Source organism: Anoplolepis gracilipes, chromosome 7 (genome assembly GCF_047496725.1).
Source record: "Anoplolepis gracilipes chromosome 7, ASM4749672v1, whole genome shotgun sequence".
Classification (NCBI taxonomy): Eukaryota; Metazoa; Arthropoda; class Insecta; order Hymenoptera; family Formicidae; genus Anoplolepis; species Anoplolepis gracilipes.
In genome coordinates this window covers 4,065,197-4,079,664 of record NC_132976.1, presented here as the reverse complement: position 1 = coordinate 4,079,664, position 14,468 = coordinate 4,065,197, and the positions used below count along the sequence as shown (strand labels likewise).

Sequence of the window (14,468 nt, the reverse complement as noted above, 5' to 3'; positions counted from 1 at the left end):
ATACATATTTGATTTGAAATATATCTACTATGTAATACAAATACAAATCATATAAAGGACTGTCACATATTTTTTTATTTCCATTCTGACAGGAAAAAACTATGCAAAAGTTATAGATCATCCATTCATCTTTTTCGAAAATCTTTTTCGTTTTTTGTTTTATATAATATTTATATATTATAATTTTCATTGTCTGTTTGACATAAATAATTTATCTATTATAAATTTATTACAATTTCTATTAATTATCTATTATTTATTACTTAATTATCTATTACAAATAGTCAATAAAAATATGAATAAATCTTTACGATCAATTAAATACCTTTCCTAAAAATTTTCTCATTTTAATAATAATTCAATTTACCCGAGTGTATATTATACGACATACACGGGTGTGTATCGACTCCTGCTGAGAATCTCTCGGTCAATCAAGCCGCGACAACGGCCGATTACGTCTTACGTATGTATCCCGGGGCGCGAAAACACCCGAGATATCCCCGAGTATTAATATCGAACGAAAATCCCTCGGCGGTGGTTCTCTCTTTCTCGTCGCGCTTAAAGGGTTAAGCGAGTCCGCCGCGGCGGACGGAGGAGAGGGGTAGAGGGTCGACGAAAGCGCGAGACAAATTACAGAATCCGGGGGGGCTTTGTAAGACGCGGAGAACGCCCAGACCGCGGAACGTCATCCTGAGAGGAGCGGAAAAGGGATTCCTGAGAGAGCGAGCGGGCGCAGGAATTTCGCGGCCGCCATCCACGGGAGGGGGAGTCTCTCCCCCTCTTCCTCCATCCCCCTGCCCCATTCCCTGCCGCTATCCCGTCCGAGAGGATTACACAATGAAATATATATTTCCCCGTTCTCTCTCTCTGTATCTTCGCTAAATATAAGCTTCGCGCGAGACCCAACAAATCTCACAATCGCCGAAAAAACAACGCAATCGAAAGAGATTCTCTCTCGCATCCCGGATCCCCCCTCCCCCCTAGGTCAATTCCGTCTCCCTCTTTTTGTCCGTTTTTCTCACCTCGCCGCAGGACAGTATTAGCGATCGGGGCATCACTCGATAATGTTACTTAAAAGCATTTTAAGCGCTATTTTCCCGAGGAAAAGTGAGCTCGCCCCGGAACTTCAATCGGATTCCGCTGTCGTCGGCGATCGTGGACTTATTTCTCTCTCTCTCTCTCTCTCTACTATATACAAAGGCTACGAATAATTTATGTGATCCTCTGAATCTACGGAGTCATTCGAACCCTTCTGTCCTTCGACCTAAACCGGAATGTCAACCGCGATCCAACATCAAACAGCAGGTTGTACTCGAGACGTATGAGATTCCTGGAATTTGGAATCGTGTTTGTGTGTGTGTATGTGTGTGTGAAACGCGATAAAAGAATTTTTACATCGTTGAGTTATACGCGAATTGATATCCGCTTTGAAATTAGATCTCTATAACGTTGATAATATTTTGCCTCGTAACTGGATACCTCTCTCTTGTTATAGTTTTCCTATATTTTCCGATAATATACACACACACATATATTTACAGAAATAATAAAATCTCTCGATTCGAATAAACGCGATAGATTTTTCATAACAGTGGATAAAGCCTGGTCGGATATAACGCGTGTGAGATAACGACGGAAGAGAAAAAAAAACACAATTACGTTCCAATTAACGTCTGAAATCGAAATGGCTCCGAGATGTCCATCTCTGTGCGATGTATCACTGACGCGAAAATTAACGAACCCAGCAAATTGGAAACCTTCATTCGCTATTTCATCGTTCGAATATGCTCGTGAACACACATAGATTCGGAATTTTGACGCAAGAATACGATATCATATGCGAAATTATGAGTCTTTAATATTATAATGTCAAATGTATAAATATTCCGAGTATAACTTAATTAACGATATTCTTTGACTATAATTGTCACATTTTAATTTAAAAAATTATATGTATAATAGTGTGTCTTAAAACCATTAAAAATCCTTTTAAGAGCAGATTCTCGGGCCAATTTGAAGATAATTTTTCATTAACAAAAATATAATTTCTGAGTTATAAGTTGAAAAAAAGCAAATAAAACTGTGTAGAGTTAAAATATGTAAAGTCTATTTTAAGGATATTTTTATATTTAATATGCATTTCTAAAAGATATTACGCCCATTACTTTTTTCAAACGTTCTTTGTATGCACGCAAATTGCACTTGCACAGACAGTGCTTTCATTATGGTAATTATCATAAACGGCAGTGCGTTCTCTTTGGCGAGCGAGAAACTCAAACACAATTCTTTTTATGGCCACTAGAAGAAAAAAAATGATGATCTGAGCTAATGGTGTCGCGGGTCAAAAACCATTAGAGCTGGTAGTTTGTGTGTGGTGCACGTGTGAGACATATGTGTAACTCTTAATGCATCTCGTTGCAGAACAGTACAATGTTTTCATTCCTTCAAATTTCTTCTGAAATAAATATGACATAGAGTTTAATAATAATTTCTTAATTGTTTTTTAAATAAATTTTATATATTTTAAGAATTATTAATTTTATTATAGCATAATATTGTGTAAAATATCAGTAATTACTACTTAAAGATATTTAAATTACAAAATAATTTAAGATACTTAATTCACGTGACTTTGCTTAATTAAAATCTCTTCAATTAAATCACAAGATATTTAGTGTAAAAAGTTAGAAGAAATATATGCGACAACTCTTGTCAGCAATTACCATAAATCAGACAACTTAATCTTAATTAATGAATGATACTTAACAAGGCCGATTTGAATGCGGAATTTGAATCCGGAATTCTCCCTGAGCCTAATCCCGGTGTGCATGCTAATCTTATTAATTCCCGCTATCTTATACGTACCATGTTCTCAGCAGAGGGGTGATCCTGATGTCCGGAGGGCCGATTTCCCTGCAGTAGCGCCTCGAGACTCTCGATGTACTCGATAGCATTCCGCAGTATCTCCACTTTTGGTAAACGCTGATTAGGGTTGTTGCTCGTTCTCCTCTTAAGCACCTCAAAGGCCTCGTTGACCTTGATAGAAATTGCATAATTAACCATTGATACGCCGTCGATTGCCTAGATAATAACATAGAGATACACGACGCGTGTCTTATTTATTTAACTCTCAATTAAGTCTTCAATCAATGTATAATATTACCATTAAAAATTAATAAATAATTATAACAAATCAGTGAAATCTCATTAAAAAGATTAATTAGTAATAATGAAAGTTTCAATCAGTGATATTTTAAAATGCGTCTTATATTATAATATTACATATAAGATAAATTTATATAGAATTATTTATTAGTAATATTTAGAGAAATATTAAAAAATATTTAAAGAAATATTTCTGAATGAAAAGTTTTCTTTATTTTTTGTGAATTTATTATCTTAGAGTAAATTTAATTAATAATTTAATAATATAATTCTAAATTTGAATACTAGTTATGTATTCCAAATGTGTGCTGAGAGGGCTTCTTTCAAAAAAATTGCAAGTTTTGAAAATTACGAAATTTTTACGAGAGAACTAAATGAAATCACTGTTGAAAATTATCAAAATAGAAGAACTTTATTGACAATATATAATACACCTTCCTCAAAATACAAACTTTGACTGACTAATAATAATCTTTTCGTCTCTGCGCGTTAGTCTTGTCCTTTACCCCTTCTCTCAATGCCTGTCGTAGTGGGATATACCCCACTACACCATACTGACATACCGTCAAATATGTAAACACACAACGTTGCTATATATTTCTTTTATAATATTTTATATCTTGTATATAATATATCTTATATATAATACAATTATTATTGATTTTTTTAATTTAAATTGACTTTTTAATAAATTGAATATTTAATAAGTTGAAGATCAATTTGAAATACTTATTTTTTATGTATTTAAAATATTCAAATTTTGTAAGATATCTCTGTCATTGCTTTAGTCAGTGACGTTTTCACTGATTTAATTTAAGAGAGTAGGTGCAAATCGTACAAAACGTATAATATGACACTTTTATTTATCGTCCAAATTTTTTTTTCAATATTAAATTGGTGTGTAATAAAACTATTTTTTTCTATTGTTGCGTATATGAAGGAATAAAAATTCAAATTCTTTGTCGTGTAGGCACCGCGAGTGTTGAGCTTCAAGTAACTCCGTGAGATTTAATATACCCGGGACTCGGGGCCCATTCTCGAAACATCATTCGTCATTTGAATCGTCCAAAGCGACACTTAGTTGCGATCCACTTCGCAGATGTTTTCCTTCCGTCAGCGCGCTCTCTTTGAGGTTGTTTACTTCGAAAACACGATTCGCGCGCGGTATGTTTTAAGTAATTACAGACGGGCCAAAACAGCAATGTGCGTATATTCAGTAAATGAGAAACAAGATATATAAACACGCACGTCACATATTACAATCGAGTGCATCGTTTTAAAAATATACTCACAGTTTTAAAAAAAAGTCAAGATAATTAATTTATAATAAGTTTTTTTAAATCACAAATTTTAACAAATTCAGCCATATCCAAAATTATTAGGCATCCTTGAATTTTTTTATTTCTTAGTATGTATGTCAAAATAAATGCAACATCATCGATATATCAATTAACCACTTATGTGTATAATAATAGTTGCTGAAACGATGCATCGATATTTCATCGGCTTTGAAATTTTAACTTGAGGTAATCCTTGCAATAATAAACAAATGCAATAATAAAATTTAAACTTTTATTTATCCTCACTAAGTGCAGGGCATTTTAACATTTTAGAATGCTAATTTACAAGAACAACGCAATAAACTAGAACAATGGAACAAAGAGAACTTAAACAAAGAATAGAGGAAACAAAGTTTCTAAAAAGCATAAAATAATTTAACACATATATACTTTACTAATTTAAAACGCGGACTGTAATCAATAATGTAAAAATAATACGTTTTATAAACAATAAATTCACAATTTTCGAGAAAACGTACACTATAGTCTTAATAAGTTTCAAGAAATTATTAAAGTCAAAATTAATTCGTTACATTTTTAGAAATATGCTAAAAAGTAAGATGCATAAAAAATAATAATTTTAGACAGTGACTGTAAAAGAATTTTTTTAATTCTTACAGAAATAGAAAGAGAGAGGATAATAATAAGAGATATAAATACAACAGGATGAGAAGCGCACGCGACGTTTTCCGGAGCAGAAAATTGTCGCGGAAAATTTTGAGAACAAATGGATACTGACCTTTCTCAAGCGCCGTCTCTCGCGCAAAGTGGCGGCCTTCCTCCGATCGACGGTGACCGTCTTCTTTTTGCAAGCCTTGCAGGCCCACAGGAGGCATCTACGTGGACCATGCGGCGAACCGGCGTCCAAGACGTGCGGATGCGGCACGTGCTCGATCGACTCGCTCTCGTTCGTCTCGTTCGTCTCGCTGGTCTCGTTCGTCTCGTCGGCGTCCGCGGAGCCGGACTCGAGGTCGGCCGAAGCGTCCGCCGATATCACTGACGAGGCGTCGTCCGAGTCGAGGGTGTAGCGAGACTGCGATCTGAAAACGTCAAAGAAATCGAATCCTTAAAAAAAAGAAAAAAAATAGAATAACTTTAATTTCTCATGAACTGTAATCTGTCATTATTACTGCTGTCTATTAATGAGACTGATCTAGGGTGTCTTAAAATATCCGAATTTTCTTTTAAGAATAGATTCTCTGACTAATTTGGAGACAATTTTTCATCGACAAAAATATTGAAGTGTCATTAATTTTCGAGGCGCAAGGGAAAAATTTAAAAAGGTTTTTCGCAAATTAAACTTTGTGGAGTTAAAATATTAATTTATACATTTCATACAATTATATTCTTCAGTCAATTTCAAGTAAAGTTTATTTTAATAAAATTTTAATTTAAGGCTTATTGTTAGTCCTAGTAATAAAATGATCAGGAATTGAAAGTTTGCAGAAAATATTAGTCTACATATTTGAAGCTTTCATTTTTCGTTTTATCTCAAAATACGCGAAGAAAATTACATTAGAATATTTCCTTTAAACCGATATATTTTTGATTAGTACATCAAAGTAATTTAACATTCTACTTTAAAGTGTTGATTCAAAAAATATGAGTAAATATGATTGACTGATTTGATCTATAATTTGTTTTTATAGACGCAAGATGAGAAAACTTCTTCAAAGATTTCAGTTTTAAAAAAGAAAAAGAAAAAATACGAATCTAGAAATGTGTATTTTTGTAAATACAGTCGGACCTCTTATCCTGCGACATTTTCGGTCCGGAATCTTCCCCTTAAACCTCTGATCCTATGACAAAAATTTGAGAGTGGGGGGTATAATTCCCCTTTCGCGGTCGTAGCGAGAGATGAGAGGATTTTTTGTCGAAGGATAAGAGGTTTCGTAGCATAAGAGGGTCCGTAGGATAAGAGGTCCGACTGTAAATTAGAAAGAAATTGCATTTTATTTTAAATTCAATTTATGTATAATATCAAAAAATTTGTATATATTGTACTTTGTTTATATTTTGTTATATTTCTGTAATTTATAATAAAAATAAGTAATAAATTTTCATAATAAATAAGACAGCTTTTGTAATCAATTCCACAGATTTCAACTTTCGTTCATTTAAATAAAAAAGTATATCTACTAAAAAAAGTTTGGTATATAATATTATTATCAAAATTGTAACACGATCGGATAGAGAGCACATTCTGTAGTAAATATCTGTGGATTTAAATTTTTATTTTAAAGCTATAGAGCCCAAAAGCAAACTTGATACATCAGTAGCTCTATCTTTTATTTCTGTGAAAATATTTCTTTTTCGAGATAATGTAGCATAATTAAAAAAAAAAAACGCAACGTTACGCTTTTATCCGCGAATGTACACGTACACATACATCATCGTGATATAAATTCTCTGTGCTATGTCATCGTTCCACGGAAGACGAACTGTTGCACCACCGTGCGTGACGTAAACGGCTGCTGAAAGGTCCAGCATAGGCGTTTAGCGAGCGAATGGATTCTTGCCTTAATCATCCTTTAGTTATCGCGACGGCGGTTAATAATGGACGCAGGCGCGTAGGTCCATCACGAGACGATTTCCGCGATTGGATACGTTCCAGGTGGTCCCGCGTATTTTCTCGCATCGCGAGAGGAAGAGACGTTGCTCCCCTCCCCACTTTCTCCCCTTGGGGGTAAAGGCGAAACGCGATGAACGAGGAGAAAATGGTTTAATACGCGATAAAGTCGTCGTCGGGTTCATTGAAGATTATTCGACTGGCCTGCGTTGCTTCTCGATTCCATATAAACGTGTGATATCGCGAGACAAGAAAAAAGAGAGAGACCGACTCAGATGGGAAAAAGGAGAAAATGTTATACATAAAAATAATTGCAATTTCCAACCTTTAGATAATCGAAGATATTCCTAAATGCTTTTATCTTTAGTAGCTAGTTAAACTCTAAAACATTAATTGATTTTATTGAATTTTTAATAAGGATAATTTTTAACGCAGGAGTGAAAATACTCTTTAAAAGAATTTAACTTTATATAATATTATATATGAAAAATAATATTATAAAATAGGCATGATAGGAGCAATAAAATTAATATCAATTTTGTATACAACATTAGTACTGCTAGACTTAGTAATGGTATCTTTGTCAACCTTGATGAATTTGTTGAGTTTATTAATACTGTAGAATGAGGCAATTGCATTGTACCCTCTAATATAATTATTAAAGTTATCAGTTAAACCAGGTAGATATGGGACGGGAAAATATAAAGTTTTTGATTTTTCTTTTTTATTTTGATTTGTTTTTAATACTGTTTGTTTGTGCAGAAATTTTAATCTATGGTTAATAGTATGAAATAATAATTTTTTAGGGTAACCATTCTCTAGTAGGGTATTGATGGTGTTGTGTAAATTTTTTTGGAGGAATTTTGGATGGGATAGTAGATATGCCCGATCTACCAATCCAATAATAGTTCCCTTTTTTTGGCAAAACGGATGTTGAGAAAAGAAGTTAAGATATCTGCCTGAATATGAACTTTTATGATACCAATCTGTAATAATCCCTTCTTGTTTATCATTTATAAGGGTGATATTTAAAAAGCTCAATTTGTTGTTCTTCTCTAATTCTAATGTAAACTGTAGCCTTGGGTGTAATGAATTAAATGTTATAATTGCATGGTTCACTAATGCAGGAGGAGCTGCTAATAAGATATCATCAACGTATCTGAAATAGAGTGGGGGGAGAAAAACTCAAAGATTGTAATGCTCTGGATTCTAAATCTTGTAAGACTATATCAGCTATTATGGGGGATAGAGGGGAACCCATTGGGGTACCGAATGTTTGACGGTATATAATATTATTAAATTTAAAAAATGTTGAGTTGAGAATCATTGTGACCCCGGTCATGAATTCTAATTTCGGTAATTGGCAATTATTCTCTATTAAATGCCATCTGTTGGAAACACTTTCAAGGGCAAGATCAATAGAGATATTAGTAAAAAGAAATAAATACGTGGTCTGTAGGAAAGTCAATATTAGAAATTTTTTGTATCAGTTCCATACTATTATCTATGTGACTAGATGGTGGAGGAAAACTTGTTTTCATTATATTATGTAAATAGCATTCTAGGTCATATAGCGGAGTGTGGATAGAGGAAACTATAAGTCTGTAAGGACAAATTTCTTTGTGGATCTTAGGAAGTCCATATGTTCTAGGAAGGGAACTCTCACTAAATGAAAGAGAGCGATAGCAGAAGATGTCTTTAACTGATATTAATTTTATTGCTCCTATCATGCCTATTTTATAATATTATTTTTTTTAAATTGTATAGGGCTATTACTATATTATTATATATGAAATATTTATAAAATAATACAGAAAATACAAAAAAATAAATTAATTGCATAATTTATATACAGTATATAATTACTATTCGTTTATTATATAAATTTATTATATAAATCCACCTTAGATTAAAGCTAATTTAGCATTTCAATAATAAAATAGTTTTTGTCAAATAAATCTAATTTGTCAATGAAATTTATACTATAAAAATAAAAACTAAAAAAAAATACGCGAAAGTTTCAAAGAGAGATTGATCTTAATTTTATTGTTAGTATCATACAATAAAAAATGTAACAAAATTATCATACAAATAAATAACACAAATAGACAATGACAGTGCGTGATCTTATTTGAAATCTTTATCATGATAATTTTGAATGGAATTTGAAAAAGATTGTATCTTTCTGTTATCCTATATGCTTTGTTCAACAAAGCATTTTTTGTATAGCTTTACTATAGTAGGATGACAGAACAGTAGATAGTAGAATGATAGCAGATTAAGTGGGTATTGTAATTCAAACTCGATTCCATGTTCCATGGATTTCAATTTCGATGCGACGAATGTCGCGAAGAAAAAAAACAAAGAAAGTAAAAGGAAAAAGAAAGAATCCCTCGAAGGGACGATCAATCTTGTCACGTGGCATCTCGCGAATGAAGTGCAATTAGTCATATTTTAGAGTGTATCCATCAGAAGCTGAAGCTTCTGAAAGCTTCTAATTCATCAAGTGTCACGTTTCTCTTGCGAAAACCCGATATATTTCAAATCGAATAAAACTATCAAATTCTTTTTGACAGTATAAATCGAATGCGTCGATCTTTATTCAAGATATCTACTTTTTTAAATTAAATCAGTGAAAAAAACGTCACCAATTACACCAGTGACATAAGATTTTATCAAAGATTAATGATTCTCAGTGAAAACAATCACATTTTGCTTCCTAATTGCCGCCTAATACTCCATTAATTATAGCTAGTAAGATTTCACTGTGAAAAATCAATAATAACTGCACATATTTAATGCATCTATTAAGTCATTTTTTAATTTCTTTTTATTTATTATTTTCTGAGAAACCACATATCTCGACTCAAACATGTTCCTTCAAGAGAGAGAAATTGGTTGTTAAATATCGATAATAAAATAATTTTCTCTCTTTTCACCACAAGTCATGTATTTTACAGACCAATACCGAGTTCAGATTAAAGCTCGCTATTACGTGTAAGCGTGTTTTTCGTTTAACCGCGTAAACATGTGCTCTATTTAAACGAAAACACGTATATTTAGCACATCCGTTTATTAAAAACGTATATTAAACGTATAATAGCGAATCTTGCGTTTTCTTATAGTTAAACATTTTTGTGGGAGTAAATTTAAACGAATAAACGTTTAACGTTTTCACGTATATTTCGAAAAACGGAAATAAAATCAGAATTCTAGTTCAAACGCTTCTTCGCAAAATGTACATGCGAATATACAGGATGTCTCGTCGGAATGTCTTTCATTATTTCCGTGTGCTGAATTCGCTTCTAAAGTTACACCCACACTTCATGAAATAGCATGTATATGTGTACACTTACAGACTATTCGAATATAAGCGTAACACTATATAAAGTTGCGATGCACTGACGGAAATGGAAACCACTACAAAGGAATAAGCTGACTTAAATCGTTAACCGCTATAATAGAATCTCGTACAGTGTAACTTTATATACAATTGTATATTTGTATAAATGGGGAAAGAGATTCCTTTAGGAAAAAGAGTTTATTACAGTACTGATATCAGCAAAGACACAAATATTGCGACGCCCACTTATTAATTTAAAGAGAAACTGTAAATCTAAAAAGGTTTTCATGCTTTTCAATATTATTAACTTGAGTTTATTAATACGATGTCATATGATTGATTGAGGTAGCACATGGATTCTTCATTAAAAAATTAAGAAAAGGCGATATCGGATCGCCTAAATTCCGGCATCACATTTAATTTCGAGCATGCATTCCGAGTGTATCATCTTTTAAATATCGTTGAGAAGAGTGCAATGCAATAGCATCGCAACACTTTGTAATACGTTAAACTCTTTTTACATTTTGTAAATTGATCATTTGAGTGAGAGTGTCCAGAGTGTGGGAGACACACAGGTAGGTTAGATGCAATGTTACAAGTGTTATATACAATAGAAAGAATTGATTACGACTGTGCGACGACCCTTGCAAGTTTCCTTTCCCTCCATAATGTTAAATAGTTGTCAAAAATAGAAACCAATATAAAAAAGAAGATTGAATCGAATTAAAAATAGATAGTTGATGTCAGATTGAGACTGACATCAGTAGAGGGCAGACGTGTTTTTTCCTTGTTTAAATCGAATTGTGCTCGAGTTATGAACGTACTTCTGTGAGAAAATTAATTAATCAAGCCTAATGAAATAAAAAAAGATAATCGTTAAATGCATTTTTTTATATTTTAATATTTTATTAATTATATGTTTTATTAGTTATCAATTATATTAAGTTGATTAATAGTTAATTATATTTAATTTAATTTAATTAAATATTATATTTTAATTTAACATTAAATAATAATATTTAATATTAAATAATTTGAATAATATAATATTGAAAGAATGCACTCTGTAAGATTTATCGAAAACGACTTTCTTCATTTCTTTTCATTATTTTATTAATAATACAGATAATTGCTCAGTCAAACACGATACGAAAATGCATCCCAGATCAAGTAAAAGCTCACCTGACTCGGTCGTTGCGATAATTCAACGAACCGGCTGACGCCGGGGCATTATTGCCGATAAGCCTCGCGTGATCATCCGTGTCTACCCGGGTGGCAATGTATCCCTCCTGCAGGTACTCGGATTCCGTCGGCGCGTAAACGCGCCGATATCGATGGGGATGAAGATGATGATGATGGTGATGATGATGATGCAAGTGATGACGGTAACCGTCGTAGGGCGATCTCGCGGCCGCTTCGTAGGTGTAGGGCACCGCGTCCGTCACGAGGGTCATCATTTCACGGAGTTTCGTCGAGAAGAAGCGGAGAGTTGTCACTGTAGCCGGCCGCTCGAAGCGAAAACGCACCGATCGTCCACGTGTTCGACCTCGCGCGACCTCATCACGAGCGAAATTGTCCTCAGCAAGGATTTAATTAAATCCCTCTCTCGGTTGACATATGCGTACATATGTACGTATAATCACCTGCATCATCAGATTATCCATCAAACGATTATGTCCGTCAAATATCGATCGATATTCGATAGGTCCTTTGAGATTATAGCAGAGATAAAGCACTGGGTACAATATACAGATGAAGAGGTTGATCAAAAGTGAAGCTGCCCGAAGATACCCGCTATGAAATTGCGTTCTTTTCTCTATCTCATTTAGCTGTTGTCTCTTTTCAGGAAAAGATAATGAATCACTGGTCTCAGCGAGGATACAAACGCATTGTATGTATATTTGGTACAGTTAACTTCTCTTCCTTTAACTTTCTCGTTAACTTTGTCCGACTCGCTCTCGACCAGCTTCGTCCCCAGGCGCGGAATTTTCCGCTCCGATTCGCTAAAACCACTGGACAGATCCCTCCCTCGTCGCTCGTTATTTAAGTTTACTGAATTCACTTTATCATTGGTACCGCTTTTCCGGGAATTTTTTGTATATCGGACGACTCAATCAAAAATTGCGAGATGAAAGATTTGATTTTTCGGAAACTGAATCGTCGGATTTTACAGAGCACAGAACGCTTCGATGACCGCGCATTGTAACTTGCACTTTTGTCCCGAGAGTTTCTAATAGAGATTGCGAAAATGATTAAAAAGAAAAAAATAAACAAATTCCGCACTCAACTTGATAGAGAAATTCCAAATCGGCGGCTCCAGCGAAAATCGATAGAGCGTGGAAGGAGGTCGATCTCCTTCAACAGGCGGCGGCGTGACTTCCTTCTCTACGAATCCGGCGTGACTAACCGAGCCGGTCGTCGGACCAGACGCGACAGATCCGAAAATCTCGCAGCCGGAGATCACGAGTCTGAAGATGTCTCGTAGTATCGGTCCCTCCGCCACATGGCATCTCCTCTTAGCCGAGGCGCGTCTCACGCACACGCAAAGAGAGACGCGAGTAGGAATATTTTACATGCATTTTACACATGTGTGTGACTACCGAGTCAACAGTCACACCCCGAGATGACTATTTTTAAGAACGTCCAGCCAATCGCGACCGATGAAAATCGTCTTCGGGTCCGCCTCCCGGACTGTCATAGATGCGTGAGTTTGGCAGGAGCTCATCACGGGGTGTGGTTTAATCATTAATAAGAGTTAGATTCTCGGTCGGGTCGGAGAGAGTATCGTCCGGCAGGGGTAACTCGCCTTCGGGGATTTAAATCAACGACGGAAATTAACTAGTTCGGAAAGCATGCATAATAACTCGAGCGAAGTACTAATCAATTAAAGATGTATTATCGCGATAGTTGGTTGAGATTTGTCCGTCTCTTTCTTTTAATCTTCGCCGGGGAAAGACAGATAAGCACACTAAAAAAATTGTATTCTCGAAATCTTAATAGATAATTTTTATGAACAAAGATATTTTCTTCTAAACGGGAATATTTTTTTTTTAAAACATCTTTTTTATAAATTAAGTAAAAACTGTATATTTACTTGATCAAAGTTTTAATAAAGGCAAATGTCTATTTAAAAAACTTTTTTTATTATCATTGAGATTAATAATGGCAAATATTAAAGTAATAATAAGAAAATATACCATTCAGTATATATTCTTACATATTAAAAATATTTAGAACTATTTTACTCTTTAGAGGATTTTTTTTCTTAAAAAAGTTCCGCTTAGCGCTTATTTTAGGAGATATTATAAGTGAAATATTCTCAAAATGAGAATATAATTTTTTTCACCTCCTTATCGTGCACGATCGTTTTCATCTAGTAATAAATGCCGCGAAATTATTCATAAATAAACGTATTAATTTTATTAATAAATAAGCATATATAATTTTTTCGAGCTATTTTAAATATTATCGTTCTTTAACAGAGAGCGAACTGGATATACTTTCTGCAAAAAAAAGACAAAATCAACAAAATTAATTATTGACTCGTCTGCCAATTTTTTTCGTCAATTTACTGTTTCATACCATTTTACGTTCGAATTAAAAAAAAACATTCCGATTACATTGGTAAAAATTATTAAAAGAACATAATTAAAGTTTCAGGATCGTACGTTTCTCTAGAAGAATGTTAAAATTCAGGAAATATTGTCAGAGAAAAAAGAAATTTAATCGAAAAAGATTATTTTAAGATTTTTTTTATTTTGCCTTTTTTTATCAAAGATTTCGATAACCCTACATGATTTATATCTAATCATTAACTCTTAGATTCGATTTGATTATTTCATGATGGCGTCGATCGTATTTTATCCGGCGATCGTATATTTCTGCGGCTCGCCACAGCAATTTCGGTTATTCGAATACTTAACTGAAATGTACAGGTTTACAGTGGAACCCGCTAACAAAAAGAGATGTTCATTACGGTGGGTCGTGGTTTTTGACAGATATTCCAATACACGTTCGATAGTCGATCCGATTTGCGGTCTGATCGGAGAAC

The 14,468-nt window shown here is 33.8% G+C and overlaps 1 protein-coding gene across 2 annotated transcripts in view; it reads right to left on the bottom strand.

The window, feature by feature from the left end:
• Positions 1-12,901, bottom strand: part of Nau (myogenic-determination protein nautilus) — a 40,861-nt gene extending 27,960 nt beyond the window's left edge. Inside the window, exons 1-4 of one of the 2 annotated variants that reach the window (XM_072896128.1) lie at positions 11,600-12,901; positions 5,245-5,545; positions 2,866-3,036; positions 66-2,455 (exon numbers count right to left, since the gene is read on the bottom strand). In XM_072896128.1, the coding sequence (XP_072752229.1) occupies positions 2,342-2,455; positions 2,866-3,036; positions 5,245-5,545; positions 11,600-11,874 (861 nt within the window). In that variant the 5' untranslated portion in view covers positions 11,875-12,901 and the 3' untranslated portion in view covers positions 66-2,341. Of the gene's footprint in view, positions 1-65; positions 2,456-2,865; positions 3,037-5,244; positions 5,546-11,599 lie in introns of those variants that run through there. The other variant, XM_072896127.1, reaches the window with a different exon arrangement.
• Positions 12,902-14,468: the final 1,567 nt, after the last annotated feature.